The following is an 18,300-nucleotide window of genomic DNA, read 5'->3' as shown; positions in this document are numbered from 1 at the left end:
ACAGCTGGTAAAAGTCAGAGGATTTAGTAGTTATTCACAGTGTAGAGGTTGGCAACATTGTCTTTTGTACAACAATAAATAGACAGCATGTAGGTTCAAAACACTTACTTTTACTTTACTATGCTAATAATGCATAGAATTTCTGCAGACTCTCTTGTGTACTACTGAAATATTAGATATGAGCCGAAATGAAAAATTACATCCATGTGGTCATGTAATGCACATTTTACAACAATATATGCCAACAAAAACTACCACAAATCAATTTCTTTGGATTTTTTACAACAAAATCCAGTTACGTTTCTGGACCAACAGATGTGTGAAATGTCTACAAATATAATGAGGAACTACATTGTCAGTGTTATCTTAAAGCTGCAGTTTTGAGAAAAAAAGTGGACTTACCCAGAATGAGCACAGCTCCCAAGTCCCTCCTTCCCTCTCTCTACTGCCCTCTAAGCCCCTCCCCACAGAGGAGCCTGCCGTGCACAAGCAGGCTTGTAACTATGGTAACAGAGGAAGCCAGATAACCACAATGATATCCCGAGTAACAAACAATATTCCTCACATCGCGGTAGACAGAGTTAACAGGCAATCATTACCTAGTGCAACATTTTGCCATGCTGCCTTTCTGAAGCATGAGTAACATTATTTCTCTAAACCAATTAAACCACTTCAAAGCATACTAAACACAAACTAACGTTACAACTGCCAGGTCACTTGAAAGACACTATTGCTGACCACTAGCCATAAAGACAAAGCTAAACACTGGAGTTAGCATAAGCTAAAAAGCTAGATTTACTAACAAGCTATGCAGCTCGACTGCAACATCCTATGGCATCCTATTGCGAGTATTGCTCATCTGAATAGACCTGCAGCAATTCCCATTTAAACTGTGGTAAGAGGCTAGATATGCCAATGATACATATATAGTATGTTGCAATATTATTCATCAAGTCATTCAATATATTAGTGTTGCCTGAAAAAGTAAATGTAGCTTGAAGGTTGAAGACTTGGCTTATTCTGTCAAAACTCTACACACAAGCAAATAAGACACAACACTGGGAAATAAACCATTCACATCTACGTCAAATTGAAACTCTGCTATCAAAACCTAACAATCCTTTGTCAAAATGTCACTGAGATGACAAAATGATACCCACTTGCATCATATGAATACACTTTCAGATCAGCAGCAACACACTAGTCTACTTTATATAAAACACTGCAGTCTTTCATTGTCACTGTTATGATTCACTTCCACAGAAGGCACAACAACCCAAATGAAATACTCAATTCAAAATCATTACATTACAGTGGTATATTTTACAGTACAGTAAATTCAGTTAAAGCAAAACTGAAACAAAAATAAAACAAACAATACACTACTGTAAACAGAAAAACACAATGGATACAGCACTTATGGATCATGCTGTCTGTTGGAGTCTGGCCACAGGATTTCATCAACATCACAAGCAATGTCTTCTCTCGCTAAGCATCGGGGAAATATCCCCCATCCCTGGACTGACCGTACCTCAGTGCCTCTGCAGGCCTGTTCCATTGCCTCCAGAAGAGTCATACAGGCATGTGGTGGTGGTCATATATGCGCCATCTCCACCTGGAAAAAAAAATTACTCTATAGGATTCAGAAATGGGGAGTAAGGGGGCAAGTACACAACATCAAATTGTTCATAGTTGGTGAACCAGTTCTGGACCAGAGCAGCTCGATGGAAACTGAAATTATTCCGGACAACAACAAAATTAGGGTGCTCTGGTCTATCCTGCACAGCAAAGTTCTCAAAATGGCTTAACTGAGGCCTTTTTGTAGCTGGCTGATAGGTGTTCAGTTTTGTAAGTAAGTATTTTCAGGTGTGTGTCTAAGTATTTTCAATTCACCAATGTGTGTTGTATCTTGAATAGATGTGTTTTCCCAGTGGTACCCTGAGATTTCATTTTTTGAACTAAGTGTCTTATGTATGAAATCGTGTGTAGTGTGCAGGGGCAAGTGTGTTGCAGAAAGGAGCAAGTGTGTTACAGAATTGCAACTAAAGTGCAAAGCAGTGGTTTTGTACAAGGTATAGTTACACTTTGTTTAAGGTATAGTAACAACAGCTTCAAGTTATGTTACTTTGGTTTAAGCCTGTGTATCCAGTGTTCAAGTGTGTGTGTGTGTGTGTGTGTGTGTGTGTGTGTGTGTGTGTGTGTGTGTGTGTGTGTGTGTGTGTGCGTGCGTGCGTGTGTGTGTGTGTGTGTGTGTGTGTGTGTGTGTGTGTGTGTGTGTGTGTGTGTGTGTGTGTGTGTGCGTGGGTGGGTGTGCGTGGGTGTGTGTGTGTGTGTGTGTGTGTGTGTGTGTGTGCGTGGGTGGGTGTGCGTGGGTGTGTGTGGGTGGGGCCAGCATCAGGTTCTCTGCAGCTTTTTACTGAATGATAGAATGTGAATCTTTTTGCCCTCGTCTTGCTGCTGTCAAACCAACTTTTCAACTTTTCAGACACATCTGACATCTCCACAACTTTTCACCAGTCACTAGAGCATTACTGTGTGTGTGTGTGTGTGTGTGTGTGTGTGTGTGTGTGTGTGTGTGTGTGTTGATGAATGTTTGGTTGAGCCACAGTTTACAGTATGTCAGTCTGTGGGCTTTTTACACAGAATTCTCCAGCGAGTCCACTCAGGGTCACTTTCTCCATGGCTGTCAGAGTTTGGATTAAGAGTGTGTGGAAACATTCAACATATTACTAACTTTAAGCCTCGCTGTTTGTCTAAGAATAGCTTTTGGAAGGGCTCCTATTGGAACGATTAAAACTTCTCTTGAGTCCATGCCAGAATGAGATGCAGTTTTCTTGAGAACCTGGAGAGTCATTTCAACATTAATTAAAAGAACCAGCACTGAAGGGTCCAGCTGAGCTCAGTGTTCATTTGACTTGCGGAGAACTGAAATGAGGTTTTACAGAGTCCATTAATATCTGTTTGTTAATGGCTGTGCAGATCATAAGTCATTCTAGTCTTCACATGTGCATTCCTCTTCTTTCACAGCGACCTTTTACACTCATTCATTCATTCATTCATTCATTCATTCATTCATAGCTTTTACTTTACATAGCTTTAATGTTTCTACAAACCACAGATACATCGAAAGTTGGCATTTATACCGAACATCGCATATGACATTCACATGACATGCTTATTAGCTCACTTTCACAATGGGAGGTTGAGGTGGAGGTAGGGATGGTGGTAGCATTATTGCAAGCCAGCAATGCTGCAGTCAGACGGCCAACCACAGGTCGACTCCGTGGAGAGATTTCCAGCCATCTCTCCATTGACAAAACCAGATGTTTGGTGAAGTCGTCAGCCGTTTTCATGAAGACCAGAAAGGTTGGTTACTTTAAGCCAAACCACAATGTTTTCCTGACCATACGCATGTTTGTGCCTAAACCTAAGTAGACCGTAAGAACACCATTGTTATGAGAGAGAAATAGAAAACTGAACCCAAACAAATGTGTGCAACATGAAGAAACGTAATTTCTGCGGTTTTGAAGAAATTTTCTAAGCTAACATTTATTCTGGTGATTGAGTTTTCAGCTGGTTCACTGAAAACTTCATCTGAACCCCAAAACGGTGCCTCATATTTTTAAGCAAGTCTCAAATGTGAAAATCCTTCACAGATGTAAAATATATTGTAGACTCAGACATAAAAGACATTTTTCTGTTGGTTAGAATTGATTCAGTTAATTAACAAAAGTTTCTGTCTTGCCTCAATGTCACTACTGGTGATTCTTGTAAAATGTAAAGACAGAACAGATCGTCCTCTGGGGTTCGGCAAATGTTTAATTCAATTGTTAAGGGTTAGGTCCTTTACTACTACTTCAGCGAAAAAGAAAAAAAAAGGCTTCAGAATGTGAATGTGTTCACACACATGCACACACGCACACACACAATCTCTCTGTCTGATGAAGGTCTAACCTCAAACAGCAGGAGCAAAAGTAAAAGGATGACATCACAAAAAGTCTATGAAAATGTTTTTTAAGAAGAGATTTAAAAGATGTTTGCAATCCTGCAAGCCTTATAATCCTGCACTCATTCTTTTATTCGCTCAGCAATCCATTTTTACTGTCAGTCAGTTATTCTTTCATTCACTCACATACTCCTTCAGTCAGCCATCACTTACTTATCAATTCATTCATTCAGTTAGCAGACCTGCCAACATGTACACATTTTTTATACTCGGTACACATTTTGACCCTTAAGTATGTGTGTGCGCATTGCTGCTCTTCAGTTAGGCATTTTGTTGCATCTCGCAGTTTGCCAGTTTCAGTTTCTGCGAAATTCAATTTATGAAGTTGATTCTGCCGCTGAGCCACAACAATCTGCGTGTAAGTGGAGTGAAAAGCTTTTGGCCAATCAGAGCACTGCATTTTGATTCCCTCGCCCACCTGCCCCTGCTAGCCAAATGCTCCGCGCGTTCAATTCAATTCAGTGCCTCAAGCAAGCCGGGCTGGCCGGATAACTGATCCTTCTTCAGCTGATTGCTGTCACAACATAAACATATTCAAAATAAAGGATGATAAGAAAAAAGGTTCATAGTGTCAATAGGCTAGCCTATCACACATGCCCATCCTTGGTGGCAGTTAGAAAAGTGGTGAAATGTCTAGAAATCTAGAAGTTTTTAGACAGGCTAGAATGCTGATTAACATTAGATAAATAAATAGAATTATTACAGAACAGTATTTAGGTTGGGCTAGGTTTAGGTTGTTTACAGTTGGGCTTTTTTTTTTTTGCCTAATTGAATTTATGAACATTAAAAATGATCATGACATCATAACAGGGAGTCCAGCTGCGACAAGCTATTTGATGCAAAGTTAATGATGCATAACATAGGCCTATTGGCTGGGGGGGTTGTACTTATATATATATTTCTTTAAGGTTTGCAGGTTTGAGTTAGTCACTTATTAATGTTGTAAAATCATCCGTTCATCTGTTCATTCGTGCATCATATTATTACTAAATTATTGAATTATCATAGCCTGAATTAGCAGCTGTTCTCTCTGCCTCATCTCTCTGTCACACACCTGTGATGATGTCACCAAACAGCAGATAATTGCTGCTAATCATCTCAGATTCCTATGCTCTGGTGTTCTGCACACAGTCGCTGTAGTAACGGGATGATGACACCCTCAGACACAAAAACAGAATCATGATCACCAGCTCTGTTACACCCTGGAACTTGTCTTCTCCTCTCCTCCATCTCCTAAAACATCACTCCAACTTCACCTGATGCTCCACCCACCTCATCAGGAACACTCGACAGAGTGGTTAACAGCCATGTTCAGACTGGACAAGGGGGGCCTGGTGACCAAGGAACTTAAAAGAGAAGGAAGGGTCATTGCCTCACTGAATCTGTCTGGTGTCGGCTGTGTTGAAGTCAGTGGGAGACACTTGCTATATCTGGGGTCTTCAACATAAAGGGGGGATTTTTGCTTTTTCCTGCATATAAACAGTCTGGATATAAATTGCATAATGATGAGACAGGTTATTATTCCCAATGAAATGGTAGGCCAACAACATGAATCAGATTTCAAGTATTGCTGTTTTTCTGATGTTCTAAGCCTGCTTAATTACATTTATAGGATTGTAAAGAGTGAGGGGGACATGGCCCCATCACCAGTGGGAATGACACGCTTGAGTGATCTTTTTACTTATGTAAAAATCATGTGGTAACCATAGTAACACTTTGGCACCTGAGCATGTGTGGGGGGGGGGGGATTTTCCCTGATACAGACAGAAGAGCTGTGCTGTGTTGTGCTGAAAAAATTAGTTTTCTAAAATTCCTAAAGTTTTATGCTATAATTGTTGAATTAGTCAACACAAAAATCAGTAATGAAAAAGAATGTTTATCATTATGCTGTTGTTGTTGTTTTTTTAATCAATTTAACTACAGCTGTGGAAATGTTTAGCTTTACTTAGAATGATCATGTTTTTTGTGCTTACCATCTGAACATAATCAAATCATTCACTGCTGTTTCTCTGTTTATGGAGCAATAAATAAATACATTTTCATTTATTCTGAATCCCTATATTACTGTCAAGACGGTCAATGATTTATTATTGTTATAGTTACAACTGGAACACAGACTGTGCACTTTAATACTGAGCAATCATTTCTTAAAAGAACCTTCAATGTTTTTTTTACATTTTATGTGTACACATAGACCCAAGTGTGCAAACATGTCTCCATTAGTATTTTTAATATATTGTTCTAAAATGTGAAAGCCGTTTATTTTCCGAATACATCCACGCACACTGCATCATGCAGCATGGGGTTGCATGTTGTATTAGGGAGTAAATGCAGACACAGAGGACATTAACACACTCACACACATGCAGTTCATACACACACAGCCCTCACCCAGAGGGCATGAACAAACAACCACAGATTGAATTCAGGGAGTGTTTACTCACCTGGCCCTCTGTATGTGTGTGTGTGTGTGTGTGTGTGTGTGTGTGTGTGTGTGTGTGTGTGTGTGTGTGTGTGTGTGTGTGTGTGTGTGTGTGTGTGTCGTCACAGTGAATGAGGTGTTCTGTATGCAGCTCTCACACTGCAGTGCATAAGGAAACAAAAGAGCAACCCACTGAATTAATTCTTGATTCAATTTAAGGTTTTTTGTTTGTTTCCCCCCCCCCCAAAGCTTTGTCATCCATCGATTGGATAAATGACAAACTGCTCAGCAGTACAAGGACTCTTAAGCACACAGGGAAATACAATTCTACTGTTGGTACTCATCTGTTCTGTATCAACAACATTAGACTTCAAAATAACTCCTCCTGTATGCAAAGCAAGAGAAACGTTTAACAGTTTGAGGTATGAGAAGTTAAAATATGATCCAGGAAGTCCAGTATGAGTAATACACAAGATCCAATATTCATCAGATGGCAAACATGGGTTCAGCACTTTTGCAAGATGACTTTATTACATTTACATTATGATATTTACATTCACATTGACATTTACAAAGAGCAACACACATTGACAGCACATGATGCATACCAGAACATTCATACTCATTGTGTTATAATAGCAGTATCTTGATATGTCATCTGGTTAATGCACAGAGGAGATGGAAAACATTTGCTTAGCCTGACGCCAGAGTCACGCAACACCGTCAAATTTGAATGTGAAAGAGCTCAAAATTCCAGTGCAGCATTCTTGAACAGAACAGTAAGAGAAGAAACTAAACTAAAACTCTCTCTTTGATTTTAACCACCTTTGAATTGTCACTTCAGTTAATTTACTCCATGTGAGAGTTATTCATAGTCCCTTTGAACGAAAGCAATTTGAAATGGTAAACACCTGCAAATAAAAAAGACGAGGCTCTCTGTCTGTTTGAGGGCTGTGAACAAGGCCACATCTTCTCTTGCTTTGCTGTTATATGTCAACTACATCTGAATACAAAGCAACTGCATGAGGGATTTCTGCTTCCAACGTTTTCTGGTCTGCTTAGACAGAGAAAAAAACTGAAGATGAGTCTATGTTACAGTACAGCCTGAGGCCACTTCACCTTTGATTTACACAAGGAAAGAAAGTACATCTGAAACCAGCTTAATTGATCCATGGAGTCTATTTAGTTTGGTGAGCACTGCGAAGGAGATGAAATTCAACATCTTAATGAAAACAGCATAATGTGGTTCAGCTGCTTTGTTTGCAGCAGGTGGAAAGTGGATTAAGAACAATCATTTTCAATGCGGGTCTGATGACAGCTACTATCACTAAGAGCTGAAGTCACATGAAAAAGTAGTAGCTGAACCTATTACAGAAGCAGTGACAAAGTGACAGTGGCAGCAATCTAATCAGATCAAATAGATATAGTTTTACAATGTGTACAGTGAACGACTTCCTCTGTCCTTAGACCCTTGATTCAAATGAGGAAAAAACTTACCACAGTGATGGTAAAAAATAAATAAATAAATAGATAAATAAAAAATAGCAGTAGTAGCAGCAGTGGCTGTGACAGAAGTACCAGAAGCACTTATTAAAGTAGCAGCAGCAGAAGTAGAAGCATGAGCATCATCAGCAACTGCAGTAAATTTAAGTGTAGCATCGTAGTCATCTGGACTTGTTTCATTTTCTTGAAGATATTTTCTTCTCATCCAAGAGGCTTCTTCAGTTCTAACTAACTGGAGGGGAGTTGCAGGCTTTTAAACTCTGTGTGCGAGTGACCTTACAGAGTCATTAAGGACACGTGTGAGCACTGAATTTCAGAGTTGGAAGGGCCACTTGTGAGGCTAGGTGAGCCCAGGTATGAATGGCTGTTAAGATGTCAGGGGAGAGAACCCAGTACAGCATTGTAGGTGGGTGATAAGTATTGTCTTAGGTCACCTCCTCTATTCAAAGACAGACATTCCAGTTGGACATAGAGGGATTCCTTTACTCCTCTTTCAAACCATCTGTCTTCTCTGGCCAAGAAGTTTACATTGTTGTCCTCAAAGGAATGATTTCTGATCTCCCTCAGATCTAAGTCTTTTAGTGGTTTTGACAAAGGTCCAATTTTGGTAGCCACAGGTTTGTGCTAAGTGCTAACCTGATATGTGTTTGTTCCTTTTCCTTCCCCTCTGACTTAGTGGGCATGGTTTCAGCCCTATGCCAGAATCATGTGCCAATTCTCTGTATTGTCTTCTGTGTTAAAGTCTCAGAAGCAGATAGGGGCTACAGTTTCACTGCAGCACTGATGCACCTCTGGAGAGGCATTGGTGAACCAAACCTGTGTGAATAGATAAGCCAGCGGCATGGAGCGGGGCGTGTCAGTATGATGGTGTTAATAGTCTGATAACTAAACAGATCCTTCACTCAACAAAATGTAGGTAAATGTCCCACAAAGGAATGTTACAGGACCAAACAACAGTAACGTAGTACATAGTTGTGTCTTTGGCAACTTATATTAGCAGCCAAATACAATAGTTATATGTGGGTACATTATAAGTGTCTTTCATCTTGTCTATCATCCTGTCCTTCGTCCTGTCTGTCCTACAGACTCTTCATCACATCTCTGCCCGAAAAACAGTTTCTGTCCCCTGGCAAAAAACAAAAAAAAACAACTTGCCAAACTATCCACTGTTGTTGGTTGCAGTTACTATCTCTGACAACTTGCATTGAAAAACATCACTGTGATGATCAGCCCTCCCCCGACTGAGACGTCAGTGAACTTTCCACCAGTAAACAGCCTCCTTCCCCATGAGTGACAGTCAGATAGCATCCTGTTTACTGATGGCTTATAATGGCTGATGATTTAGAGTGAAGAATCACAAGACATTACATCTGTATTAATATGATTATGAACAGTTGGTAGGTTCATGTTTAGATTAACAGGTGGAAACCAGGGGAAACGCGCTGAAAAAAACACACTGATGTCAACATCACGATATGTACCTTAGAATAGAATAATAGAATAGAACTACTTTAATGATCCCAGACTGGGAAAATATTTACACTTACACTTTGGATTTGCAGCTACTTGGTTCAGTGTAACAAACAAATGCAGAAAACTGGTGAGAATTTGCTCTGGAGATAATACAGAGTCTCTGTGTGAATAGGGCTATTAGCATCAGCAGTGTTGCCACAATTACCTTGAAAAAGTAAACTGATTACTGATTACTTGTTTTTATAAGTAACTTAGAGTTAAGATAGATTACAAGTTAATTTATCAGTTACATTCAGCAGCTGCCAACAACACCCTGCCGCCTCAACATAAAAATGACAACCGGTTTTGCCAATACTCACTTTATTGGAAGTGCATTTTTAACAGTAACGCCAAGCATGCCATTGATAGTAGTAGGGATCTTGGTTATTATGGTACCAAATGAGGGTGAGTCAGCCATGTGCAGCATTTCCTCAAATTTGACGTTGTGTTTTTGAAGCTTGATAGTACTTTGTCACCAGCACAGAGAGCACAATGAACCTTAATATTCTCATCTTTTGCTGACACAAACTCAAAATGACTGTATTTCCAGCTAAGCAAACGTGCATCTCTCTCCTCCCTCCGCTGTTGTTTGTGTTTGTGTGGCTGCATGGTGTTACATGTGGTGTTGTCCTCGTGCTGAAAAATGTGACTTGTTGCATACGTGACATCACTCCCCGAGAAAGAAGAAGAAGAAAGCAATAATAAATATTTTACTAAGGAAAATGTCAAAATAATAACTAAGTAACATGTTACTGGCATCAGTAAGCATCAGTGATAACAGAAGAATCGTAAATAATTACACTAGGAGAAGCAGCAGTAATAGCAGTATTAGTATCAGTAATATCAATAGGAGTAGCAGCAGTGATATAAGTATTTGAAAGAAGTAATAACAGGAAGAGCAACACCAGGATTAAAAGTATTAGCATCTGTAGTTGGAGCAATGGTAACAGTCTTAGCAGTAGCAGATGGTATTGTAATAATAGCAAAACGTGTTGAAGTGATACATTTACTTACTACAATATTAACAACAGTAGTAACATAAAAGGAGGTTAGACATGTAGTAGTCATGGTGTAGTGGTGGTGGTGGTGGTGGTGTCCTCTTTCATGGGTGGTTTGCTTCTTTGCGTCTCTGTGGGAGTTGTTCCAACATGAATTTTAATTCTACATTGTTTCCATGGAGACCTCACATCCGTGTGATGACGTCTAACCAGGAAGAGGGACGGAGAAAGAGTATATGGATGAATTTGGCTGACAAACATATATTCAATCTCTCTCTCCATCCCTCTGCATCTCTTTTCCTCTCCCTCCTCCCTCTCAGTGATCACTTCAGCTGTAATCAATTAGCAGGATGAGGAGCAGCAGAGGGAGCAGGTGCAGCTAAATGTTAACGGATTCCTCTGTGGCAGTTGGCACAGTAACACTGGCTGAATATTTAAACTGCTCATTGGCCTGATGATTTACACTACAGCTGATGAAGGGATACACACATACCATCACTCTGAGTGTGTATGTCTGTGTTTTTGTACTAATACGACCACAACAACAGATGTGTAATACAATCTGTATGTGTGTAAGAGGTCGTCTGGTTCTGAGCTGTGCATATTTTGTACAAAATGATTGTCCACTATCCACTTCAATTTTTCCTGGAAATGTTACCATGGCAACAGAAAATACCAGATTCTGATTAAACAATTAGATTCACTATCTCACAAAAAGAGTGCATCCTCAGGGCCTAAGAAACGAGTGAATTGAATTTGCATCACAAAACTTGTCCAAAGCACGCAATGTAGTTCATGTACATGAGATATTTTAACAAAACAGGAAACCACTCAAAAACATGAACATTGCATCATACTACTACTGTTGGTCAGAAATGTCTACAGACCTTAATGGCAGTCGTTTGCTACTGTGTTACAGGTTGTGACTCAGAAATCCAACAAATTGTTATATTTTCATTGCTTCCCTTGATCAGCAGTGGAAAATATGACGATTAGTTCATGTTAAAACAACATATTTTAATACCAGATAATGTGTCAGCTAATGTGTCATTCAAAGACTTTCTTTTTGAAATTACCATTTCATTATAGTGTATCATATCTTGTAACACTTTGTAAAAGTAATGTTAGGGAGTGTTTGAATGGTAACGTTAGCTGTTGTCTGATAGAGACTTAACTTATTTTGTTTCAGCTTTAAGTACAGCCTGAAATCCCTCATAATAGTGCTGGGCTGTATGACCAAAAATGTATATCACGGTATTTTTCAAAATTCGGTTTCACGGTATATGACGGTATTATTTATTTATTTATTTATTTATTTATTTATTTATTTATTTATTTATCATGCTTAATCAGGTGTTCACAACATTTTCTACTGGTTGGTTGAGAGAGGAATTACTAGCCCCATTTAGATAGACAAGTTGTGTGTGAACAGTGATATACAACATATGCATCGGAAGAAATGCGGCGACACTGGATAGATTCACTTAATTATAAACCTGTGGCCCATATTCTCGCCTCCTCAGTCAAACACATGCCAATGTTATACCCCCGCTATTAAAGGAAGCGTGCAGCAGAGCTACCTCAAGCAACAGACAGCTAACAGGAAGCAGGTCGAATTTGTCTTCAAAAGAAGAGCTTTACATTGCACCCCATTGGAGTGTAGAACTGGGTTCCAAGCAGGGGGCTGTTAATTTGAAAAGCAGCTTGCCGCTACAACAGCAAGCTGACAGCTACAGAGACCAAGGAGACGCTAGCATCTCCCGGATCTCGGCGGCTTTCCAGTTGCTCATCTTAACATCTGCAGATGAAGTCATGAACTGCCATGTCTATCCTAGCCATCTTCACCGTATTGTAACACCAGAGCACTACTGTTTACCTTCACCACGCCTCGCAGTCGCACCATGCCTATTTAGAAGCGCAACATTGAAAAGGGTCCAGTCTGAAACAATGTTGTGTGGGGCAGCGTAGCGTTCCAAACGTTGTGTAATTAAATTCACCGGTATGGTGGTATATTAAAAATTCATATCATAAAGAAAATACACCGGTATTCAGTGTGAAGTGGAATACCGCCCAGCACTACCTCATAGTTTTCACTCTCCATTGTCTTTTCAGTTTGTAATCAATCAGGAAGTGTTAAAATGATAACAATCAGTCTGATTCCTTAACAACCTGGAACATATTTGACCGGGCCACGGTCGACACCTGCCATTGGTCGACACCTTCCATCTTCTAAAGGGGAAGACTGTGAAAAAAGGAGGTGAGCCCAAATGCAGTTAGACAGGAGGCACGATGAGGGAAAAACAAAAAGCGAGCTTTATTTAAAGCTTAGTACAAAATCCCAAAAGCAGACAAAATGGGGACGAAAGAACAAAGCGGCATAAAAACAGTGAAAGAACAAAGTGCAAAGAAAAAGGGCAAAGTACAAATCAAAACCTAAGTTCAAAACAGAATGCAAAATGCAAAAATCCAAAAAAAAAAAAAAACACGTACCAAAGGGAACTGGAATCAACAGGAACAGAGACAGGAGCAGGCACATGAGCAGGAGCAGACAGGGGCTGACAAATACAGTGACCAGACAAGGAGTGAAGTAAACACACAGACTAAATACACAGATACTGATGTACAGACAAGGAACAGGTGAGGAGGGAAGAGGCCAGGTGTGGTAATGAAGGGGAGGAGCACATGAGAAAACATGAAGGGAACAATACAACAGACAGAGGGAGCCAGAGGGGAGAACATAGGAGAAACTTAAAGGACACGTGAGACATGGAAAAAACAAAACATGAGACACAACGAGACATGATACAAAGAAATGGATCCATGATCACAACACAACAAAGACATTACTCTAGAGTCATTTCCTTTTTCCAAGGGCAATAGTTTTACATCGGATGACTGCCTTTGCTGCTTCCCATAGTGTACTTGGAGACACTATCCGTTATATGTTTGATATATAAAGGTTCTATGATATGTTTCAAATTCCTGTTAAATTTGTTTCTGCACTGTTTTATCATTTAAAATGCGCATATTAAGTCTCCAAAGTGTAGTTTTCTGTTGATTTGTTAGGTGCAGGGTTAGGTACACCCCTGAATAATCAGATATGTCCCTAATCCCTATCTTACAGTCCCTGACCTTGTGCCAATCTGATTTATATATGAATGAATAATCAATTTTTGAACATACAGAGTGACATGGGGAGTAATAGGTGTATTGTTTTTCTCCTGGATGGGACTCTCTTCACACGTCAATCAGACCTAGCTCTGCAAGCATCCGCTGGATTAAAATGGCATTTGGATTTTTCTTTTGGCACTGATTAGATGTATCTAATTTAGGCTGAAGTTGGACATTAAGATCTGCACCATAAATTGAAATCCCCTGTGTTTCCAATACTACCAATTCAAATAATTTCTTGAAAAACATTTTTTTTTTTTTTTTTTTGCTTCCTGGCGGGCCGTACACATTAAATAAAGTTACTTCTTCATTGTCTAATTTGTCCTTTACTAAAACAAATCTTAATATTCTTCAAAGGGGATAAATATCCGACTGGTTTGGAGCAGGGTATTTAGGCTGCCATTTGTTTCAGGGCCACCGGTAGTCTTGTAAATCAATCTTGATGTTGTGTAAATGTTTATGTTAAGTTATTGTTAATGTTCGAAAGTTTGGATAAGATTCTTTGGCAATGTTGTTGTGAAAACTTGTATGCCATTCAAGCCCCTTGGAACTGAACTGAATTGAATTGAGAGAGAGAGAGAGAGAGAGAGAGAGAGAGCGAGAGAGAGAGATCAAAGTTTTATTTATTTTTATAAATTATCTATTTATTTATCAATATATTGAGCCCAGCAACACGCACACACACGCAGGGTCATACTGATAATATGAGCAGAGTGATTGGTGGCAGGTTTTTCACAGAGCAGAGCTCAGTGGGGGCCCGATAGACATCTGTTGTCTCTCTCTCTCTCTCTCTCTCTCTCTCTCTCTCTCTCTCTCTCTCTCTCTCTCTCTCACTCTCTCTCTTTCTGTTTGTGTGTGTGTGTGTGTCATAGGTGGGTTGTTAACATGCATATAAAGCAATTAAAATGCACGCAACCAAACACACACACACACACACAAACTAGTAGCGGCACTCCAGCTTCCACAGTTTCCACTTTTACTCGAACAATTCAACACCAGCATCTCAGCATCAGACTCATCTGAACAACAATAGAAACACAACAGAACCCAAAGGTGCCTCTCTGCTGATTGCTGGTCAGATTTATATTCTCTCTTCACACCGCGCTGCAGTGAAAGCACACTTCTCAAGGATCATGTAAATTTCTACCTATATTTTTTTAAAACATGTGAAACTGTATGATTTGTAAATCTCTGGAGAGTGTCTGCATGGATGTTTTGCAGCTTGATTAGTTTATTTGTCATTGTGTATTTGTTTATTTATTGTGTTTCTCTGCTGTTATTATCTTTTAGAGCATCAAGGTGTCGTGGCAGCCGCCTCCACGCAGTGCCCAGAATGGCATCATTACCGCCTACAAGATAAAATATAGGAAGACTGGTCGCCGTGGAGACCAAGAGGCCATTGAACCCAACAACCTTTGGTATCTGTTCACAGGTGAGGCTCCGCAGGTTGATCTCATCTTTTGATATTTTGTTTGAAACTGGAAGTCTTGGTAATTTACTTTTCTTGACTTTTCTTGTAGTATCACCAGGGTCTCTACACATGAACACAAGCATTGAGAACATTGTTTGTTTACACAGAGTTTACTAAAAAGAAGGTTTCTGGACAACTCACGTCAGTAGCTGCACCTGTTTGTACACAAACAATGCTCTCAAAGTTTCATGTTGTGTCGAGCCTTCTTGGTGTTTTAAAAATAGCGATTTTGATGCTAGTGTAACAGTGCCCCTGCACCCCATTGAAAATTAGCTTGCCTAAAAACGAAACTACGGTAAATCTTAAAAAGTGCCTGTTTTGTCGTAATTATGCTTTTACACAAAGGTTTTACTCATATTCAATTGCAAATAAAGCCTTGGCTGCTTTTTGGCGAGTTTCACTTTAAAAAAATATATATTATATATAATAATAATATATATTATGTTACTCAAACAGGAGTATTTAATTCATTATTAAAGACTATATTCAAGGGCAGATTGATACTTTAATACTTACTATTACAAGACTTTGCCCTAATCTTTTCTCCAAATACACCTGGTAAAACTTCTTGCTAAACAAGGACTGAGATTCTTCCAGATCATAGTTTCCATCTGTGAGGACTCAAACAGACAACTTGTTTTCACGGAGTGTCACCTGAGACTGACAGACATAAATGTTCACATGACAAAATCCACAAGGTGTGTGTATGTGTGTGTGTGTGTGTGTGTGTGTGTTTGTGTTTGTGTCAGTATGTGTGTCTGCATTCAAGCTGCCACAAGCTATTATTTCACTTTGAATGAAACTGATCTTCCTTTTCATTATTTTTCAGTGATGGAATCTTCATCTGTTTGTCTGCTCAGAATTTCATTCCCCAGTAGCAGGTGTTAATGTGCGAATGTCAACAACAATAACTGTTTTTTTTACTGTCTGAGAATAAGAAAATGGAATTTCTTTAGATTAAGTAAAACTTTGTAGCTTCAATGAGGAGATTTATGCATGACACATTAACCATCAAATCAGCGGCTTTGGACTCTGTTTCCTGTAGCTAGTCAAACTAAAAAAGGATGCTTCTGGAGAGAGCAGTGAAATAGTCAGAGCTGTGGCTTCCAAAAGTGTCTAAACCCACTGCTGAATCGCAGAAGATGCCAAAGTCGTTGTTTTACATGTTGCAAGCAAGGCCCTAAGTCCAGAGTCAAGTCTGAGGTACAGTCATGTTTTGGTAGAATAGTTGAATGTGGGGAGTGAGGCCCTGCTTTTAAAATGGCAAAATCCCCTTGAAAAAAAATGTAACATCTTCTAGCTTGTTAATGCTCATACTGTTATTGACCAGATGGATTGCAATACTAGACAGGTTTTACCATATACTGAGGTATAGGCATCATCTAATGAAAATGTATGTGTACATTTTCTAGTATGGTACTGTATTGTGCTGAATTAGCTTAGTACAAAAAACTTAAAGATTTATGTCAGTAATTAATATTTGCAAAATTATAATAAGTTGTTTGTTCAACCAAAATAACCTTGTCTATTCATTCCCCCCGAGAGTCATGATAATAATTATATTATTGCACATTATATTAATTATTATATAATAGAGCCACCAACTTTCACTCTCACTACACATTATACAATGTTTATGTTTACGTTTCCCTATTTCCAGGAGCAGGAGCACTTTTTACAGAGCACTGTTTACAGGAGCACTGTTTACAGGAGCACTGTTTACAGGTGCACTGTTTACAGGAGCACTGTCTACAGGAGCACTGTTTACAGGAGCACTGTTTACAGGTGCACTGTTTACAGGAGAAATGTTTACAGGAGCAGGAGCACTGTTTTACAAGCTTAAAATATAACCTCATATACCTCATATAACATATGGAAAGCCCATATATTCACTGATTCCACTGAAATATCTTTAAATGCTTGCAACAAATACTGGTATGTGCAATTGAAATTGAACAATTAATCCCAAAGCTTGTAATTAATTACAATATATTGTAGTAATTCCTTGAGAGCTCTAATATTTAATGATAATAATGGTAATAAAAAAGAGTATTTGTGACTTACATTATACCATGATACAGTGAAACTGTCATATTTTCTGAAGTGGTTATAGTACCATGAAAATGTAACCCTAGTGACCAGATTAATAACTTACCATTTTTTTTGCATGACGATATAGACCAGAGGTGTTCTTCACTCATGTAATGTTATTATCAAAGCCTGTGTTATAATAACCATAGAAATATGTTTAACATCAGAGATGCTATGTCATAGCATGGGTAAATATTTTCAGTGACATGCTCTTTTCAGTGACATGCTCTTTCTCTTTGTCTTCTCTTTCTGTCTCTGTCTCTGTCTTTGACTCTCTCCCTCCAGGTCTAGAAAAGGGCAGTCAGTACAGTTTCCAGGTAGCAGCCATGACAGCCAATGGAACAGGACCAGTGAGTGACTGGTACACTGCTGAGACACCAGAGAATGACCTTGATGGTAAGAAGAGAGAGCGATAGAGAGAGAGGTAGAGGTAGAGAGAGTTAGCAGGGATCTGTACAACAGCATGTACCTCCATAAATATCTCCATGGTCCCAACACACACACATAAATATTTAAGCAGTTAAAGGCTGAGATGGATGGATGGAGGGTAGATTTGCCTTAGGGGAGCAGGGATGGGAAGGGGAGGTGGATGTGGAAGAAAGAGGAAAAGAAAAAGGAAGAGGAAAGCAAGAACAGGGAAGGTATTTGACAAGATATTATCAGAGTATAAAACTGAACTGCATTTCCACAAAAGTGCTATGGATCATCACAAGAAACAAGCTAGAAGCTAGAAGAGATTTTGTGACTGAAAGAAAACTACTTCAACTATCCTATTTAGTATTGACAAGCATTATACAGACATTTATGATAACAATAATAATGATAACAACAACAACAATAAAAATAATAATAATAAAATAAATCATTATTATTATTATTATTATTATTATTATTATTATTATTATTAATAATACTTTTATTTTATATTTTACTTTTCAAAGACACTTAACAAGACACTTAACAAGTTAAAAAGCAGAAATATAAAAGCAAGACACTAGCAATATAAAAAAAGAGACAAGTTATACATTGAAGCAATTTTAAATGAGTGAGTTTTGGTGAGTGCTTTGAAGGTATTGAGGTCTGTACAGTCTCTGATGTGTTTGGGGAGAGAGTTTCAGAGGGAGGG

At 38.9% G+C, this 18,300-nt stretch overlaps 1 protein-coding gene across 1 annotated transcript in view; it reads left to right on the top strand.

Moving 5' to 3' along the window:
• The window catches only part of dcc (DCC netrin 1 receptor), a 289,488-nt gene that overhangs the window by 176,425 nt on the left and 94,763 nt on the right, over positions 1 to 18,300 (top strand). The window contains exons 13-14 of the mRNA XM_037118172.1: positions 14,903 to 15,044; positions 17,460 to 17,570. Coding sequence (XP_036974067.1) covers positions 14,903 to 15,044; positions 17,460 to 17,570 — 253 coding nt within the window. The remainder of the gene's footprint in view (positions 1 to 14,902; positions 15,045 to 17,459; positions 17,571 to 18,300) is intronic.

The sequence above is a fragment of the Acanthopagrus latus genome, chromosome 12, assembly GCF_904848185.1.
Source record: "Acanthopagrus latus isolate v.2019 chromosome 12, fAcaLat1.1, whole genome shotgun sequence".
Taxonomy (NCBI): Eukaryota; Metazoa; Chordata; class Actinopteri; order Spariformes; family Sparidae; genus Acanthopagrus; species Acanthopagrus latus.
The sequence above is the reverse complement of the archived record's forward strand: the minus strand, read 5'-3'. Positions and strand labels throughout refer to the sequence as shown.